Source organism: Antechinus flavipes, chromosome 1 (assembly GCF_016432865.1).
Source record: "Antechinus flavipes isolate AdamAnt ecotype Samford, QLD, Australia chromosome 1, AdamAnt_v2, whole genome shotgun sequence".
Taxonomy (NCBI): domain Eukaryota; kingdom Metazoa; phylum Chordata; class Mammalia; order Dasyuromorphia; family Dasyuridae; genus Antechinus; species Antechinus flavipes.
Window position 1 is genome coordinate 211,084,596 of NC_067398.1, and position 19,497 is coordinate 211,104,092.

Genomic DNA, 19,497 nt, shown 5'->3' on the forward strand with positions numbered 1-19,497 from the left:
CTCCCTCCACCCCCTCCCCTAGATGGCAAGCAGTCCTTTATATGTTGGATATGTTGCAGTATATCCTAGATACAATATATGTTTGCAGAACCGAACAGTTCTCTTGTTGCATAGGGAGAATTGGATTCAGAAGGTATAAATAACCCGGGAAGAAAAACAAAAATGCAGATAGTTCACATTCGTTTCCCTTTAACATGAACTATTAATGCTATCTCATTCGACCCTCATATTGACCTCATAAGGCAGACAAAACAGTTCTTGACCCCATATTATGAAGATCCAGGAGACCAAAAAAGCTGACTGGGCCCAAGGTCACCCAGCTACACCACAGCTGGGATTAAAAGTCAGGTATTTTGAAAACAAGCCCAGTGTTATTTCCATTAGATACTAAGCCATGTTGCCTCAAGGCCTTGCCTTATTTAAAGTACATTTTAACTTAGTGGAGAGAAATAAAAAACAATGAAAATATATGGAAAGGACATCTATCGACAAGAAGGAAAGTAGTTTGGCTTAGTGACAGAATCTGAAACAACAGGGAAAAATTCTACTAGGAAGCAAAATGGAGCCTGAACATTGAACAAAAAGTCACAATAGCAAGACTTTAGCATAAGACTGGCTTCTAACAGTTACCTGCCCACATCTGAATCACTTAATGATGCGCCTCTCAGCATGTATAATATGCATGAATGGAACAAGATGTTCTCTAAGCTTCCTTCCAATACTAAGGACCTATGATTTCACAACATCCTTAGATGAAACACCCTTTTCTGTAAATGATGGTTTGAAATCAATGAGCATGAGATCCTTTCTAGCACTAAAATACTCAGGGGGATGCAAAGAGATGGCAAAGTATAATTGTAGTCTATCACCTAGCTTATACTTTGAAACCTTACCATTTTGATAAGCTTACTAGAGCTTGGTATGGTCAAAGCCTTTGAGAATTCTGTAACCAATGGATAAAACCTATACAAGGCAGTGACCGTAAATGGAAGCATCATAGGAGGTGGTCTGGGATTTCACTGAGGTGGGAGTTCTCTACATTAACAAAAACTGCAAGTCCTCTATAGCTTAAAATTTAAATTTAAGTCAAAAGCTTCTGGAGTTGTCTAAAGGACGTACTAATCTTTAATTATCCAATTTTAATCTAATAATCTAATCATGTATTATCTAAATTTGTTTTACAACAATCCTGAGAGGCACAATAATTCCCATTTTATAGATGAGAAAAGAGGATCAAAGTCAGTATTCAAAACAAGTCATCTTGAATCCAAAACAGTATTCTATCCAATATATCTTGTTAAAAATTGCCTGGTTGAATCTCATTTTATTTTATAAATGGCTCAAAGCTTCAGTGACTTGCCAAAAATCATAAAGTGGCAGAGGGAACACTAGAATCAAATTTTGAATCTTAGCATAGCACTTTTTCCAATACACCAATTTCAGCTGACTATTCTTTTATTAAAAAGTGAAAAAGATTAAATTTACCTCTTCTTGTGGATGTGGTTTATCAGCAGTCCACACTTGTAACAATGGAACGTGAGTTTTTTGACGTCTTCTAAAAATACAAACAAAAAAAAAGGATAATTATAAAATTAACTCATTACTGTCAATATCAATAAAGATATATCTTCCACACAACTCTTGTGTTTCTAATACTTTAGTCCTAGTGGAATGGACCAAACCTTGGTAAAAGGTAAAATATCTATTATAATTAATCTACACCTGCTAGTACCAGAAAATATTAAACAAGGAATTTAAGAACATTCTTCTGTTATCATCAAAACTATGAATATTTTAAATTTACTAGCAATCATGCTATGCAACAGCCAACTAACCATACACAGAGCTTAATGTCAAAATTAAACAAAATAAAAAATTAAATCTCAAACCACCTGAAGGTTCAGTATAATTTTTATTATTTTAATTTATCATCCTTTAATTTTGCGACTTGTTTTGTTTCTCAAAAGTAGGGATTCAGTTTTTAAAAAACATCAAGTAGATAAAGAGTTGCCTTTGTATTTATTTTGAAAGTGCTTTACTAATAGGAAGGTTATTTTAACTGGAAATTTTCATTTTTTTCTAAGCCTCTTTTTAAAAACTCTGCCTTTTTTAACTTCACACACCTTCCACAGGATCACAGATTAAATTAAATTTTATATATATAGTTCACCTAGTCCAGCCTTTTTTCACACATACTCAGACCTAGAAATATGAAATGGATTACCCAAAGTCATAACAGTAGCAAAAGTGTAGCACAGGGTAGTAGCAGAAATCCATGTTTCTGGTCCTTGTCCATTGATTTTTAAAGATCACTTTCTTGAGGTTATATCATGTCTTACAATCCTCACTAAAGCATCAATGACTGCTTTAATTCCTTAGAGAAATCTCTAAATTATAGGCTGAAATCTGAGACTTGAAATCTGAAATTAGGCTGTCCTAAAGAAAATCTTTGTTATGAGCTTGGCTTTCCTATTTTTCTTTTAAACTATAGCATTAGTTTCGTGGACTATAACAGGGAGGAACAAAGTGAATTATTTGTATTATTCTGAATTCTGTACTTCCTTTTGGGCTGGTGACTGGGGTAGAAAGATTGAGAAAAATTTGGGAAGCATGAAATACCAGGGTATAATGAGTATCAAGTATGTACAAGATCTTTTTAGGAGATGCAAAAATAATTAAGACATAATCTGAAGAACACTGGATTTGTAACCTTAGGATGAACCTCTGGCCTTGTTATTCTGGGAGCTTTTAGCTAATGAAAAGTCTTCCTTCCCTGTAAGTACTTACAGTAAGGATAGTATTAAATAAATGCTAGAGGCTTGGGACCAACCTGATCTTAGATAGGAGTAAGCTTGATTTAAGACATAAAGAAAAGTGGGGGTAGAGAGATTTTCCTTTTCCCTCTCAAGGCCCTCTCTCCCAGAGTACTTGGTCCAAGCCAAATAAAACTTAATATTAGTTTGTCTATTCTGAGGTACTTTATAGTTTATACTGGTAAAAATAATAAAAATTATACTGAACCTTCAGGTGGTTTGAGATTTAATTTTTTATTTTGTTTAATTTTGACATTTAAGTTCTATGTATGGTTAGTTGGCTGCTGCATAGCATGATTGCTAGTAAATTTAAAATATTCATAGTTTTGATGATAACAGAAGAATGTTCTTAAATTCCTTGTTTAATATTTTCTGGTACTAACAGGTGTAGATTAATTATAATAGATAATTTTACCTTTTACCAAGTACAACAATAAAACCTAACACAAAAACTTTTCTCCTTAACAACACTAATGTGGGCTATATTCTTACTTAAGATAGCTTTCAACAGTGGAAAAAATGCGATCCATCTCTGCATCTTTTTTTTCATATAACTCCTTTCCAACCCAGGGCAAAGATGATAGAAATGCAAACACATACCAATCACGTCGTACCTACAGTAAAAAAAGAAAAAAAATTGCTTCACAGTGTGCTTCTAAAATCTCCTTTAGAAGATAATGTGGTCAAAAATAGAGAATTTTTGTAAACACCAATTATGCATTTTTGATTTCTCATTTAAATCAAGGTTTTAAAATCCATACGGGTTTCTCAACTTCATTTTAAAAATTTATTATGTGCCAGATGACAGGAGACAAAGACAACAAAACAGTTGCTACTCTCAAAGAGTTAACACAGTACTTGGAGAAAACAATTAAGTACAAAAATAAGAAAATATGTTACTTTTCTATACAGTAACATATTATTACTTAAGATTCCCATTCCTGCTCAAACCCACTTCTTATGACTCCAATTCCAGCACTTTACATATCACATTACTATGTTTTTTTGTAAGAAGGAAATAAGAATATAAGGGAAGTTTTATAATGTTAAAGTATTAAGTATTCCTCTTACCTGAGGTACATCTTCTTCCTGAGTTACACTTACAAAATTTTCAAACATAGCTACCATTGATGGAGCAGCTATTACATGACAATTCACAAGATCTGATAAAAAATGGACCTATTAGGCAAAAAATATACATGTATATATTATCAAATAATCAATAACAATATAATCAGAAGATTAAACACTATGATTTCATTGGGTTTGTCAGGAATATATAGTAGTTCAATATGAAGAAGACAATAAACATAAATTCTGTTAATATTTTTTAAAAACATGATTATATCAATAGATGCTCAAAAGGATTTTTGACAAAATTAGCACTTGTCTCTATTAAATATAAAATTTATATTTTATATACATACCTTTTTCTTACTAGCAAATATATCAAAATCTAATCAACATTATATATAAGAAAAGGTGGAAGCTTTTAAGATCAATAAAGATGCCTATGATTATTACCATTTAAATTGGTGCTAGAAACATTATCTGTAGTAAAGATAAGAGAAACTGAAGGCATCAGCATAAACAAAGAGCACTGTTGCAGATTATGTGATTTAATTAGAAAACATTAGTCAAAAAGAAATTGAAACATTAAGTTCAGCAAAATTACAGTATATAATAGAATATAAATATCAGCAACCAACAAAATCAAGCAGTAAGATCTACAAAATTAAATTCCATTCAAAATAATTATAAAGATTCTGAAATATTTGTGAGTCTGTATTTCAAGATGCACCCAGGAATTCTATGAATCCAACTATAAAACACTGCAGGGATAAAGACAGACCTAAATAACTAGAGAACTATTAACTACTTATGGATAGGTGAAGCCAATATAATAAAAATTATAATATCTAATTTACTTATACAGAGCTACACTAAACCACTAAAGAAATATTTCATAGAGTTAGAAAGAATTGTAAGTTCAATGAAGAAACAAAAGGCCAAGAACCTCAAAAGCAAGAATGCAAAAAAAGAAAAAAGTGGGAAATAAGGAATAGTTTATCAATCCACTATCTCAAACTGAATTACAAATGAATAATCATTTGTGAAACACATTGCTTATACAATAAACAAGTCAATATAATATTTGATTATCTCAAAGAATCCAATTAGCGGGAAAAGAGCTCATTATTTGACAAACTATTAGCAATCTGGCAGAAATTAGGTTTAGATTAACATGTCACACCATATTAAGTAAGATAAGGTCCAAATGGATACATGACCTAAATATAAAAGATCACATCATAAATTAGACAAGAAAGGATGTATTTTGCAATAAATATAAATAAGGGAAAAGTTCGTGATTACCCAACTGACAGAGAAGATCAACAAGATAAAATGGACAATTTTGATTATATAAAATTTAAAAGTTCTAGCACATTCAAACTTAATGTAGTAAAAATCAAAACGAAAATATAAATGGGAATATCTTGGCTGCATGTTTCATATCAAAGACACAAAAGGAAATGATCCAAATTATAAGACAAAGAACCACTTTACAATGGATTAATGGCCAAAAGAATATGAACAGGTAGTTTCGAAAGTAGGAAATCCAAATGATCAACAACCATATGATAAAATAACTCCAAATCACTTGAGAAATGAAAGCTAAAACAACTTTTAAGATTCCACCACATAGTCATCTTAAGACTGACAAAGAGGAAAATGACAATTATTGAAGGAACCCCAAGAAAATAGGCACACTAGTGGAGCTACTGGTTCAGCTATTCTGGAAGTTCTCAAAGTTAATAAACTGTACATACTCTTTGATGTAGTTATAGCATTACCAGGTCTAAACCTCATGAGATTAAAGAAAGAGCTTAAATACCAATATGTACAAAAATGTTTATAGCAATTATTTTAATGATAGCCAAAAACTAGAAACCAAAGAAGTGTGGTTTTATCAGGGATATCCAAATAAACAATGGCAGATTAATATAATGGAATATTATAAAATGGACAATTTTAAGGGAAATTAGAAGACACTTAAGAACTCATGGAGAGCTAAGTGAGCATGACTAGGAGAACAATTTATGTACTGTTAATAACTTTGAAAGATTTTAGAACTCTGATCAGTTTAATGTTAAACCGTAAGACAAGTATACCAAAGATGAAACATATTCATCTGTCAGTAATAAACTTAAAGACAGAGATATATATATATATTTTCAGTCATGGCCAATAATGGAATTTGTTTTGGTGATCTATGCATATTTATGATAAGTTTTGTTGCTGTTGTTGAATTAGAAGAGAAAGAGGGAGGAAGGGGAAATAAAAAAGGTAAGCCTGGGAAAAACATTACAAAGTCATAGGAAAATAAGTTTTAAAAGACAAGAACAATGGTTCAGCATTGTAATGTCTTGGCTAGCTTTCTGGAGGTCCTTCGAATGGGCCTTGGTTTCAGCAGAACAATCACCACGAGAATAGTCAGCGATAAAGTCCAAAGTCTTTATTGTCTTCTTCAGTCTCCCAGTTTGAAACAGTCTCTTCCAAAGTGCAGGAAGCAGGAGAGCTAGCCACCAAAAGGCTGATCAAAGATGGAATGTGTGTGGCTGAACTTGTCTTCAGTTTAAATACCCTATTACAAATACATCAACTATAGAACTATTATATCACCATGCTAAGTACTAAGTATATGTAAACTAGATGACCACTGTCTTATCAATTCCAGAGTTAACCTTATTGTAGGAATCCTTGCCTCAAGAATATTTCTCCAGAGCCCATTACACAGCATGTTAGATGCACAACTTCTAGAGGAATATTTGAACAAATGGCAATATGAGAAATTAGAAAAAATACTGGATTTGAAGTTCAAATCCAAAATGGTTCTGTCAAGTTAACCACATATATAATCATGAGCATATTACTTAAATACTCTGGATCTAATTTCCTTCACCTGTAAAATAATGGAGTTGGATCAAAACAAAACAAAACCAAAAACCAAAAACCACCAAAGGTCCTTTCCAGCTATGTATCAAAGCCTCAAATAGGATGAGAGTACATGCACAAGTAGTAATCTGCAAGACAGTGAAATAACACATAGATATGATCTTAGATCCATTAGAATAACTTCCCATTTAAAAGATTAGATTTTTCCAGGAAGCTTAAGGAAAAGCAGAAGCTTGCAATATTTTTTAGGTATGAAGAAAATAATTACAATTATAAGAAAGAATCTCTTCTCTACAATTACTTTGAAATTGTATTACTTTAAAGAGAAGGTTCCTGGCATATGAAAGTAACGGAATATTATTGTTCTAAAAAAATTGATGAACAAGCTGATTTTAGAAAATCCTGGAAAGATTTACATGAACTAATGCTGAGCAAAATAAGCAGAACCAGAAATACATTGTACATAATAACAGCAAGAATGTGAGATGATCAACTATGAAAAACGTGGTTTTCTTCTCGGTGGTTCAGTGACTCAAAGCAACCCCAAGACTTAGGATAGAAAATGCCATCTGCATCCAGAAGGAGACTGAATGTAAATCAACACATAATATGTTCACTTCTTTTTTCTGTTGTTTTTTTTTAAATCTCTCCCATGGTTTTCCCTTTTGCTTTGATTTTTCTCTCCCAACATGATTCATAAAGCAATGTGTATTAAAATAAACAAACACATAAATTTTTTTAAAAAGAGAAGATTTTTAATTTGTTTAGAGAACTACAATAATGCTTCCAGGAGAAAGTGATTCACTTACAATAGTAAAGGGAATTATTTAACCATGGCAAATGTGAGGTTTAATGTGAAATGAAAGATTATAAGTCAAAAAAGAAAATTTAAAAAAAAAAAAAAACACTTCAGCTTTTTCACTCGACCAATATAAACTCTGAAAAATAGAACCAAACCAAACCCACTTACCAAAATCACAGCTTCATCATAGTTGTTTGCTTTCAAAGATTCTTTAAGTTGACGAATCATGGCTTCTACAAATTCTCCACCAAAGTTGTAATTTCGGGCATTAAGTAGTCCAACTAATGTTGTATACACCGTCAATTTCAAAGGAAACAGACGAGCACTGAGATAAAAATCAAATATACGTTCTTATTCATGATCTGACATACATAAAATGTAAGAAATTAATTGTTTTTAAAAATTCTTTGAAAATAACTTTGCTTATAAAGTTTTTATACTTTATACTCAAAAATATTATGATTTTGTTTTTTTAATAAAAATGCTCCATATTATACAGGTACATTATAAAAAGTTAACTACAAATTACAAATGTTTTAAAAGCATTTTGTAGTATTATTATTGATATTAATTCATATATTTATTATATAATAATACACATTATATACACAATATATATAACAATATTATTATTCAAAACTATACATTCTTTGTATACATACACTGTACAAAGAATTCTTAGAATCTTGCTCTTGTAGTTGGGAAGATCAGCTTCCAAAACACCAGCTAAGCCTTCTAGGTTGCTTTCCAATGAGAAAGTACTCTAAAGGGAGACCAAATTAAACTTATATTAAAGAAAGATGGCATTATTCCTTAAATGATAAATCAATTTTGAAAAATAAATGTTCACTGATATCATGTTTTTATATTATGAACACTTTTAATGTATCCCAATCCTTCCTCTTCAAATGAAAGCCAACATCTTATAACAAAGAGGGGGAAAAAAAACACAACAAAGCTCAATATCTCAAAAAATAAACATAATAATAAAGTCTGAAACTATTTACAAAACAGTTCCATGCCCATAATTACCCACCTTCCTAAAAAAAAAAAAGATACCATCTCATATCTCTTCTTTAGGGCCAAAGTTGGTAATTATAATGTCATGGTATTCAATTCAACTCTTTTATTGCTATCATTATTTCCATTTATATTGTTGTAGTCATTGTTTTATATAATGTTTTCCTGATTCTACTTAACTTTTTATCAATTTGTATGTCTTCCCATATGTCTGACTTTATAATACTTACATGCATGTACCACAGCTTATTTAGGTATATCCAGTTCTTGGCATCATTATAAAAATCTGAGTGTATATAGAGACTTTCTCTTTAACACTGATATTCTTCAATGTATGGCTAGCACCAAAATATGGGTTAAAGGGTATGGATAATTTTAAGCACTGCTTTTCATATAATTCCATTTAGCAAATAAAGTTAATTATTTTCTTCACTGTGAAACATTTTTCAAGGTAGAGAGCAGCATGACAGGCTTTATACAGAAAAAATGTTAAAATAAAAAAAAGACAGTCCTTGCTCTTTATCAATATATGAACTAATGGAACCACGGACAACAGTAAAATGTTGTACAGAAAGACAATAAACTGGTAGGAAATCTTGGTTTGGACATTTATTAGTAGTATAACTTTAGACAAGATTTAACTGACTTTCTTAATTATGCAATATAACAAATTCAAAATCTGTTATCCTAAGTTCTTCATTCTTGATTACTTATATTTGTCTCTACAATGACTTTCTCATCCATTTCATCCTTTCTATTTCAACTGTCTATACCTCAATGTAGGCTTTTATTACCACTAGCCTTGAATACTGAACATCTTATTTCTTAAATTCCAGTTTTCCTCATTTCTAATATTCTTCAACTATCGCAAGAACTTTCCAGAAGGAAAAAAAGAAATCTGAGTAAGGTCTTTAATCAGACCAAAACCCTTTAAAGGTTCTCTGCTTCCTACTGAATTAAGGTAAAACTCTAATTCAGAATTCAAGCTACCTGATAAAGTAATGCCTATTCTGTTACAGGTAAACTGTAATATTTGTCCCCTATATAAAATCCAATACTTTCATTTCTTTTACTCATGCTATTACCTATATCCGACCACTGTTCCTTTTCCCATCTATTTTTGCTAGTTGCAATCCTATCCTTCTTTGGCCTGATATGAAATCTTCAACAAAGTCTTGTTTCCTTGAGTACATTTGGTACCTCTATTATGCCAACCCCCCTTTTTTTCTTTTTACTATATTCTATTTTCTTTATTATTATATATCACAAAATCGTTACTAATTTGTTTCCATTATATCTTCCCTACCAGATTATAAATTCTGCAAGGACAAGCACCTAAATTAATTTAATTAGCTTTGTGTTTTCAGGCTTTTTGTACAATGTTTTGTGCATGCTTTTTAACTAATAACAGCAATAACAAAACAAAACAAAAAGAATGCAATTAACTCTTTTATATGCATTCAAGATAAAGTATTCAAAATGTAAAACAATCTTTGTAAAAATACACTACTTGCAAAGATTTAAAAAAATGATGTTACAACAGTTTTATCTAAGAAATGCAAGTACATAATGATCAAGTTCTTAAGATTCAAATTATTTAATATATGGACACTAGAATAGTCTTGACAATTTTTTTTAATAATAGTTCATACCTTTTCTCCTACTCTGCATATTAGAGATTCTATCCGATCTTCGATTTCAATCGACTGCAAGGTCTTCTTCCTTTTGTGGGGTTGTTCTGTTTAATAATAAAGAAAATCAAGATTGGCATGTTACATGTTGAACTGGCTCAAAAGCAAACAAACATGCTGTGTAAGCTTAAATTTGTACCATTACTTTGATTTTCTAAGCAACGATAGCCATAATTTTTCTGTGACTTTGTAAAATAATGGCAATATTTGAAATGGCTATTATCTTCCTTAAGCTGGTATTATTGAACTTTGTCTTTTAAGATAATGCTGCTGACAATGACTGTCCTTTTCAGAAAGGATAGAAAGTTAAAATTAGTCTCATGAACTCATGAACTATTTGTCCTTTGTTAGTAACTGCAAAACTTAGTAATGATGTACACCGCTTCCTGATCTTGTTTGTTGGAATTCTTAATTTAAAAAAAAAAAAATTATTTTCTCAAGTCTTACAAGTCAATTCTATGTTTCAGGTGAAATTCCCCATTAGCTTACAGCTATGTTACATTGATTCATTTTTCATTCCAATGTGTGGTCAAAGTATTTCTAATATTAATTACTTAGCTTTTGGTTACCTTAATCCTGTCTACTATCTGTCAATCCTATCCTCCATCTATCAAGAAAAGATGCAGATGCTCCAAAAGTCTAGCTGTGACAAACTATTCTACAATGAGTATAATAAAATTGTGGTTGACTTATAGTCCAAGTATATGCTGCTAATGACTTTGTTATCCTAAGTTCTTTTACCATTTTATATATATATATATATATATATATATATATATATATATATATATATATATATATATATATATATATATATATATTACCACTGCTATATATATTACCATTAAAGGTAATATGCATTTACAATGAAAATCTTCAGTAGAATCCAGGAACTACCTATTGTATGTTCATAAATAACAGTTAATCATTTTTTTTTAATTCTGAAAACTTTAAACCAAAAAAGTGGATATTTCCATATAAAAAGTAGAACATGAAGAGGCATGTATATGAAACAATCTATTTCACACAACTTCCTTTTTTAAAAAAATCACGGAATTTAGTTAAAAATGTTACTTTCAAAATCACCTTACTTGTCTGTACTTCCTTCTGAACTTGTCTACATTTAAAAAAAAAAGTTTTAATGATTTTAACCACTTTTTTTGCATTAGTATTACTAACTCCATTACAAATGAAACAAAAACCCTTAAAAATAAACAGAATTAAGCAAAACAAATCCATATGTGTGTGTGTGTGTGTGTGTGTGTGTGTGTATCTTTTTGCATCTTGATTTCACCTCTATGTGAAGAGGAACATGTTTTATCATAGGTCTTCTGGAACCATTGTTCGTCCTTGTTATTGTCAGTTTATAGATGTTTTAGTTATTTTTCTTTACAAAATGTTGATATTGTATAAATTGTTCTCCTGATTCTGCCCATTTCATTCTGCTTCAGAATTTATAGAGCCTAATTTGTTTAGCCATTCCCCAATTGAGAGTATTCCTTTATCTTTTATTTCTTTTCTTTTTCTTGTAGTTCCCCTTTTACCCCCTTTAAAGCTGAAGTTTATTTTCTTAGTTACTATTCACTCTCCAACATTATCCTTTTTTAACTGCCCTCTTTTCCTTTCTCCTTCTTTCTCCCTGCTGAATTTCAAGTATTGCAACACTAATACCACCCTTTCCCACTATCAGTCCTTTTTATATTCCCATTCTCATTTCGTTAAGTTGGAACTACATTAAATTGTGTATTTTAAATTTTAAATTTTTTCTGTATTTCATTTTTTCTAATAACATAAATTAACATTATTTAAGACAAAAAAAAAAAAAACTTCCGAGTTCCAAATTCTCTGTGTCCCTTGTATTGCTGAGAATAGGTACATCATTCATAGTTGATCATCTTTCATATAATGTTGCTATTACTATGTATGACATTCTCCTGGTTCTGCTTGCCTCATTTTTTTTTTTTTTGTATTAGTTCATGTAAGTTTCTTCAGTTTTTTTTTAAAGCACTCTAGTCATCATTTCTTATACCACAATAATATTCCATCACATAGACCACAACTTGTTCAACCATTCCCCAACTGATAAGCATCCTCTATTCTGCCAATATCCAATTCTTCGCCACCACAGAGAGTTGCTATAAATATTTTTGGTACAAATAGATTTCCTTTTTCTTTTTTTTAAAATCTGAGATACAGACTTGTTAGTAGTACTGTTGGGTCAATGGGTATGTACAATTTGATTGTCCTTTGAGCACAGTTCCAAATTACTCTCTAAAATGGTCAGATCTGTTCACAACCCTGCCAATTTTTCCACATCTCCTTCAACATTTGTCATTTCACTTTTCTGTTACATAGACTTCAGATAGCTGTGAGATGGTACCTCAGAACTGTTTTAATGTGCATTTTTCAAATCAGTAGTGATTTAGAGATTTTTTTCCCCCATTATTATAGTTAATTTCTTCTAAGAAGTGCTTGTTCACAACCTTTGACTATTTTATTAATTGGGGACTTAGTTGTATTCTTATAGATTTGACTCAGAAGCTTTTATCAGAGAAACCTGCTATAAAATTTATTCCCTAGTTCTCTGTGCTTTTCTTCTAATTTTGGCACTAAATTATTATAGTCATTTAACACTGCGTATTATGTGTCTAATTTATTCCATTAATCCACGAGTGTTTCTTTACTACTACTAGACTGTTTTAATGAGTACCACTTTATATTACAGTTTGAGATCTATTAATCTGGTAATCTATATTTTCATAAATATTCTTTAATTTTTCCCAAATTGCCAACTAATTTTAACATGTTTCTATGGCTCTTTATTAAATGTAATTTCTATTGCATTATGATCTGAAAATGATGCACTTAATATTTCTACATTTATAATTTGATTGTTAGGTTTTTATGCCCTAATACATGATCAATGAGTGTGAAGGTGCCATGTACTACTGAGGAAAAAAAAAAAAAGTATATTCTTTCCTATTCCCATTCAATTTCTTGAGGCCTATAATATCTAACTTTTCTAAAATTATATTCATTTCCCTCAGTTCTTTCTCACTTATATTGTGGTTAGCCCTATCTAGTTCTGATAGTAAAAGTTGAGTTCCCCCACTAGTAGTTTTATTCTCTATTTCTAATCCTGTAACTTATCTTACTTTTCCTTTAAGAATTTGATGTATACCATCAACATATATATGTTTATTATCAATATTGTTTCAATGTCTATGGTACCTTTCAGCAAAGTGTAGTTTCCTTGATTATTTTTTAATTAGATCCATTTTTGCTTTTACTTTGAGAGCATGATTGCTACACCTGCTTTTTTTCTAGGTTGGATTTTTTCATAGCTAAACTAGAATAGTTACTTTTATCACTAGTCTTAGTTCCAGAATTGGAGCTTTGTGCTTAGCCAGGCTTAGCTTTTTACTGTGCTTTTCAGTGGGATGGTCAGCACTGCTCCTGACCTAAATCTGAAATCAGAAAGTGCCGGAGCCTCTGGGGACTCTGGGAATCACAGGACAAAATGCTATAGACCTTGGAGCCTCTGGGTTTGGGACACCCCAGGCTGAAGTTACACATTGATGACTATCTCTTCTGGTCATTGTAAAGCCCACACTGTGAGTGGTGGACCACGTTAGGATTTTTCTCAGGGGAATCTTCTTTTCTTTCTGCGTCTAGATAATAAGCCATAAAGATTACAGGTCTCTCTGGTGAGTTTCTGATCATGCTGAGAGGTTTCTTCCTTCTCTGCCAGTTACTGCTGTATTTTGTGATAGATCCTTTCCAAATGGCTGTGGACTGAGTTTTTTTAAGTAGTTCTGGGGAGGAAAATTACTTACTTTAGTTTCTCATTGGATTTCTTAATCTTTATTTAGTCTGATACTATATTTTTTGCTGAAATAGATTAGAGGTTGAGCTGCTTGCTTCCATTCAGGCAGCCATCTTAGCTAGAAGTATAAAATGTTTTTTCTAGAACTCATCAGTCTACATAAGCAGAGGTTTTCTTTATATAGAAATAAATTATATGTATATTTATGACTTGGAGAGTATAATTCTCCAACTTCAACTTCATGCATAGTATTAGTCAAATTAGTTTAAAGAATTTTTCCTAATAATTTATAGTCAAATATCAACTTTCAGGTAGATTATTTATAAGGATGAAATTAAGCTTCATCTATTTCTAGGTGACATAATAGATAGAGTGCTCGACACAGAGTCAGAAAAATCTGAGTGGAGATCCTATCTCAGACATTACAAGCAGTATGACTTTGGGAATATCATTTAACTTCTCTAGGCCTCACTTTGTTCAGGTGTAAATGAAAATAATAGCACTTTCTTCCCAGTGTGTTCTGGGAAGTTCTGGGTAAGTAAAATAAAACCAAGTATAAAGCAGTTGGCAAACTTAAAAGCACTATGCTAATAAATTCTATCTATACCCAGGGCCATCTCTAAAATGCTATAGTATTGAACCTGTCATATATATTATGCATTCTTATCTATGTATTCTCTTCTCCCACTGGTCCCTTCCCTAAGCCACTTCCCTGCTGACTAATTCATGAAAGAATAGAGCATCCTAGTAATTTGTTGCACAGAAAAAAAAGTTTTGCTGAGCATTAGGATATAAAAGTAACCCTCTTGAAACTCTTTACTAAAAAAAAGAAAGTACGCTACAAGTAGTTTTTCTTCAAATAAACTTACAGGATCAGATATATTCATGAAAAAGGCTCACAATCATCACATGTACACCTGAATTACAAACACAAAGGATCATACCAACCATGAGATATGACACCTCATGTTCAACCAATCAACATTTATGAGACACACACTCTACATTCTGCTAGAATTGGAGATGCAAAGACATGAAATAATCTCTGCCCTCAAGAAATACATGTACATTACAGGTATGTCTTAGGAAAAGTAATTGCCCTAAAAGTTGGTTTTCTTTAAAAAGATCTTAAAATCACCCTCAAGATCCATTTGGCTAAGGGCATTCTACAGTTTCTTGGTGGCCTAAATACAATGAGACAAAATACAAGAAATCAGCATCTCTTTACTCGTGCTCGGGACCAATTGGACAACATGAACAATAGAGAAGCCAGGAAACTGTACCCACATGAATAAATCCTGTCTCCTTGCTGGATATCTTTTCTCTAGTAAAACTCCTTCTCTTAACTGCTACATATCTACAAGTGTCTCATTTTGTTTCAATTCTAAAAATAAGGCACAATATCAAATCTAGTCTAGTTCAGGTTACAAGGCACATACAAGACAAATACAAGATGATAGGGAGAGGATGGGTCAAAATGGCCTAGTACATGATGGCATAAGTTGATTCTTAAGAGGACTAAGGATTCTAAGAAGTACAGGTAAAAAAAAGAAAGAATTCATTCTAGACAGGGGAAACATAAGTCTCTCATAAGTCTGGAAAGGTAGATTGGGACCACTTTGAAATGCACTTCTCCTTTCCTATGGCTAAACTGTAGGATAAGTCAGAACTGAGAAGTAACTGCACCTTTAACTATAGATTATAGGGAACTCTGAGGTAAAATGAAAATTTAGTGGGGGAAAGGAAGCAAATAATATATACCTTGGGCTTGAATTGAGTCAGAAAGAAGTATCAATAAAATATTTTTTAAAAAGAATGGCAATGTTAAAGATTATACATTTAAAGAACACTAAGAAACAGTAGTAGCTCTCAAAGTAGTAACTTGTATGATAAAGAGTTACAATGTGAAGGTTCTCTACAAAAGTATTCTACTATATACATCTTGTAACAGTTCTTAACAAAGTTTATTATGAATCAGATTTCCTTGGATACAAATAAAAAATTAAGAGAAAACTGGAAAACAAAAGTTTCAGGAAAAGAGAAAGTTTAATAATTTAAAGTACCTTGTATTGAGCAAGACTAACAAAACTAATCATTATCCTTTTCAAACAAATTATACTCTCCCTTATACTGAATGAACTGACTTTACTCTGTCTTCATAAGATTTATATAGTCAAGTAGAATTTAAGTTATAAATTCATAAAGCATTTAAGTCAAGGTGGATGAAATCTATTTAATATTGATTAGGCAGAAATTAGAGTATGAACCAAATATCATCTGAATGAAACATCACATGATCCAGTCCTTCTGATCTTTATCATCTTTCCCTATATTTCCATTCCTGAACCTTTTTCATTCTGCTTATGACAGCCTGTCCTTTAATCCTACCTGTATCTATATGAAAATCAAGGCACGGAAAGCAAAGTAGATCCATGACTTTACTGATAAGGATCTTCCCTCCACCAATATAGTTATTAAATCCTCTCCAAACTTTAGAAGCCTATTTAAATCAGCTGTTGTAACCAGAAAAAAAAAAAAAAAACATAACTGGAGTGGTCAATCTGAATAATTCCTCATTTCCGTAGTTCATCCTCATCTCTAAGACTATATTCAAAAATCTTTCCAGTTTAATAGGACATAACCAGGGCTTGGCCTCCCTGATAAAACTTTTGAAAATTCAAAGCAATGGATTTTAGTAGAAATATGTGGAATAATTTGCAGAACATCTGTTTGCCCATTCTAACAAGATTTCTAGGTCAAATAAAAAAATATTACATAAATTCGTGGTCAACTTTTTATGTAAAGAAAATAATCAAATGTTTATTTAAGAGCACTACAAAGGAAAAATATGGCAACACAAATTGAAAGCTCCAGGTCAGATTATCATACTTCACCTTTGTATCTCTCTAGACATCAAGCACAACAGCTAGCATCTTTACAAATCCACACCTAAGATTTCATCCTTGGAAGGAGGTTTCAAAAACAAAAAATTTCCTCCTTGAATAGGTGATAGTTTCAGCTATTTAAAAGTCTTAGAAGGTTGCTTGGGGCAATGAGCCTTTAATTATTTTATTATTATTGAGATCCAGAGTTACAAAACTTGCACCAGTCAAACACAGGACTTGAACTCAGGTCTTTCCAGATTCTGAGACTAGTGTATATACTCTACATGATACAGCTGCCTCTCTGGAACAAAAGAAGTTTCAATCTATATTCAAAGATTCACAGAGCAAGAGCTGGTAGGGGCCTCAGGAAGATGGAGGTCCAGGGAGGCTGTAAATTGTCCAAGGTGATATAGGTACTAAGCATCCCAAGGAAAACTTTAACAGAGGTCCCCTGTGTTTAAAAAACAAAAACCAAAACACTACTGGCTCTTTCAATTGAACCATGCAAAAGGAAGCGTAGTCCTTCTACCACATTTCAAAATTTGTAATTTAAAATAAATCTTAGGTGCTAAGTTATTAACAGTATTATTGTTGTTATAATTGTATAAAACATTTCCTGAGATTTCTACATTTTTCGTGAGAAACTCCTGATTCCTGTAGCTTCAACAAATCCCCCAAATAAGCAAATGTTTTTCTGAATATGAATTTTGTATCTTACTCTGAAGAATCACTCTGTGTCTTGTCCTTTGGGCCTATTCAACTTTCCCTCCAAGGACTATCTATACTACAGAATTATGTTTAAAGAGTGTGGCTGAAATAATTACACACAGTGAACCTGTGCCCATCATTTCTAAGTGGCCAGAGGAGAACATCCCTGAAGACAGCTCAGTCTTTAAGAGCAGGGTCTCTTAAAGCTAGAATCAATGATCTTATCTTAAAAAAAAAAATTGATAACTACATTTTCAAATAATGGGTTTCCTTGGTAATGCTACTTCATGCATTTAATGACTGAGGAGTCCCTAGGCCCTGAAAGGAATTAAAAAAAAAAAATATTACTCCCCCCCCCCAAAAAAATGTTGAGAATCCCGAATCTAATAGAAAGGACATTAATTAATGATGCTTCTACGGGAGGCAAGCCAGTTTCACTACTTCTTTGGCTAATGCTTAAGGAAAAAGAATAGCCCGACTTTCTTAAAGAATATTAATGTCAATACGACTACTTAGAAGGTTAAGTCATGGATGAAATAAAACTTAAAAATCAAAGATGCTCCTACAGCCACATCACCTGATGCAGACAAGAGGACCTCCTGGCTTCAATAACCTGTGCTGGGAGGTGACAGGGGGTGATCCCTCGTGGATTCTATAGCTCAGGGCTTCTTACATTTTTCCTACTACAACGGTGAATTTTTACGCGATCTCCGGTTTAATAAAATAGGCATAAAAGTCAAATGCTTACTGATAATAAATCACAACTTCGAGACCCCCATATTCAGTTACAGACCCGTAGGAGGTCGAGATCAACAATTTAAAAAGCTTTGCCCCAATAAATTTGCATTTATTAATAAAAGCTAACATTAACGCAACACTCGAAGACTTGCAAAGTGCTTTATATGTATTCGAATTTTGATTTTCACTATGATCCTGAGAAGTGGATGCTATTAACTACTCCCATTTTACAGGTGGGGAAACTGAGATAGAAGGAGGTTCAGTGACTTACTCGCCCTACGACACAGCTAGAAAGGTCTGAGGCCGCATAGAAGATCTGGGCCTGGAGCTCTCTCCATTAAGCCACCCTACTATGCGCCACGCAGAGCCGGGATCCCGGGAGCTGGCCAGCTCGGTCCGTGAGTCCCCCTATCCCTGGGCACGACGCTCCAAGCCGCCCGCCCCAGCCTCGGGTCCACCTTCACCCACTTCCTTACCATCGTTCTCGTCGCTATGCCGCCGCCGCGACATGCTGTCCGCTGCCCGCGCCCCCTCTTCCTAGGCTCCCGGCTCCCGCCTCCGCGGCCGCCGCCGATGGCGGAAACTCCGCGCCGTTCGCTTCACAGAGGCTGGGAAAGGCGGAAGCGACGATGGAGGGGGTGGCGAGGCGGCGCAGCAAGGGCTCCGAGGGGAAGCTGCGGGCCGGCCTGGAGCGCAGACGCACAAGCACGCTGGATCTCGCGCGAGTGAGGCGGCCGTGGAGGCGGGGAACCTCCCGTTTCCACCGTCACTGGGACGTCCCGTAAGGGTCTTGGGAGGAGGGACGGGGGCGGGGAAGGGTGCGTTGTGTCTGAGGACACCCGACGAAGAGGGAGCTTCGAGCAGGCGAGCCCAAAGGAGCAACCTAACAAGGCCGCCGATCGAGCTTCCGCTGTCCTCTCCCTTCCCTTCCTCCCTCCCACTCCTCGCGCTCAATCTTCTTCCGGGAGAAGAATAAGCGGGGTGGGTCAGTTCCTAAAGCTTCGACCCCGGCCCAGCTGGCGCGCGCCTTAAAGGAAAGGCGGGGGAATAGGGAGGG

General features: G+C 33.3%; 1 protein-coding gene across 1 annotated transcript in view; it reads right to left on the reverse strand.

Annotated features, from left to right (window-relative positions):
- Positions 1–19,190, reverse strand: part of NCBP1 (nuclear cap binding protein subunit 1) — a 51,126-nt gene extending 31,936 nt beyond the window's left edge. Inside the window, exons 1-7 of the mRNA XM_051995662.1 lie at positions 18,917–19,190; positions 10,245–10,330; positions 8,235–8,335; positions 7,741–7,897; positions 3,885–3,992; positions 3,306–3,427; positions 1,486–1,555 (exon numbers count right to left, since the gene is read on the reverse strand). Of these exons, the coding sequence (XP_051851622.1) occupies positions 1,486–1,555; positions 3,306–3,427; positions 3,885–3,992; positions 7,741–7,897; positions 8,235–8,335; positions 10,245–10,330; positions 18,917–18,950 (678 nt within the window). The 5' untranslated portion in view covers positions 18,951–19,190. The remainder of the gene's footprint in view (positions 1–1,485; positions 1,556–3,305; positions 3,428–3,884; positions 3,993–7,740; positions 7,898–8,234; positions 8,336–10,244; positions 10,331–18,916) is intronic.
- Between the last annotated feature and the right edge of the window lie 307 nt (positions 19,191–19,497).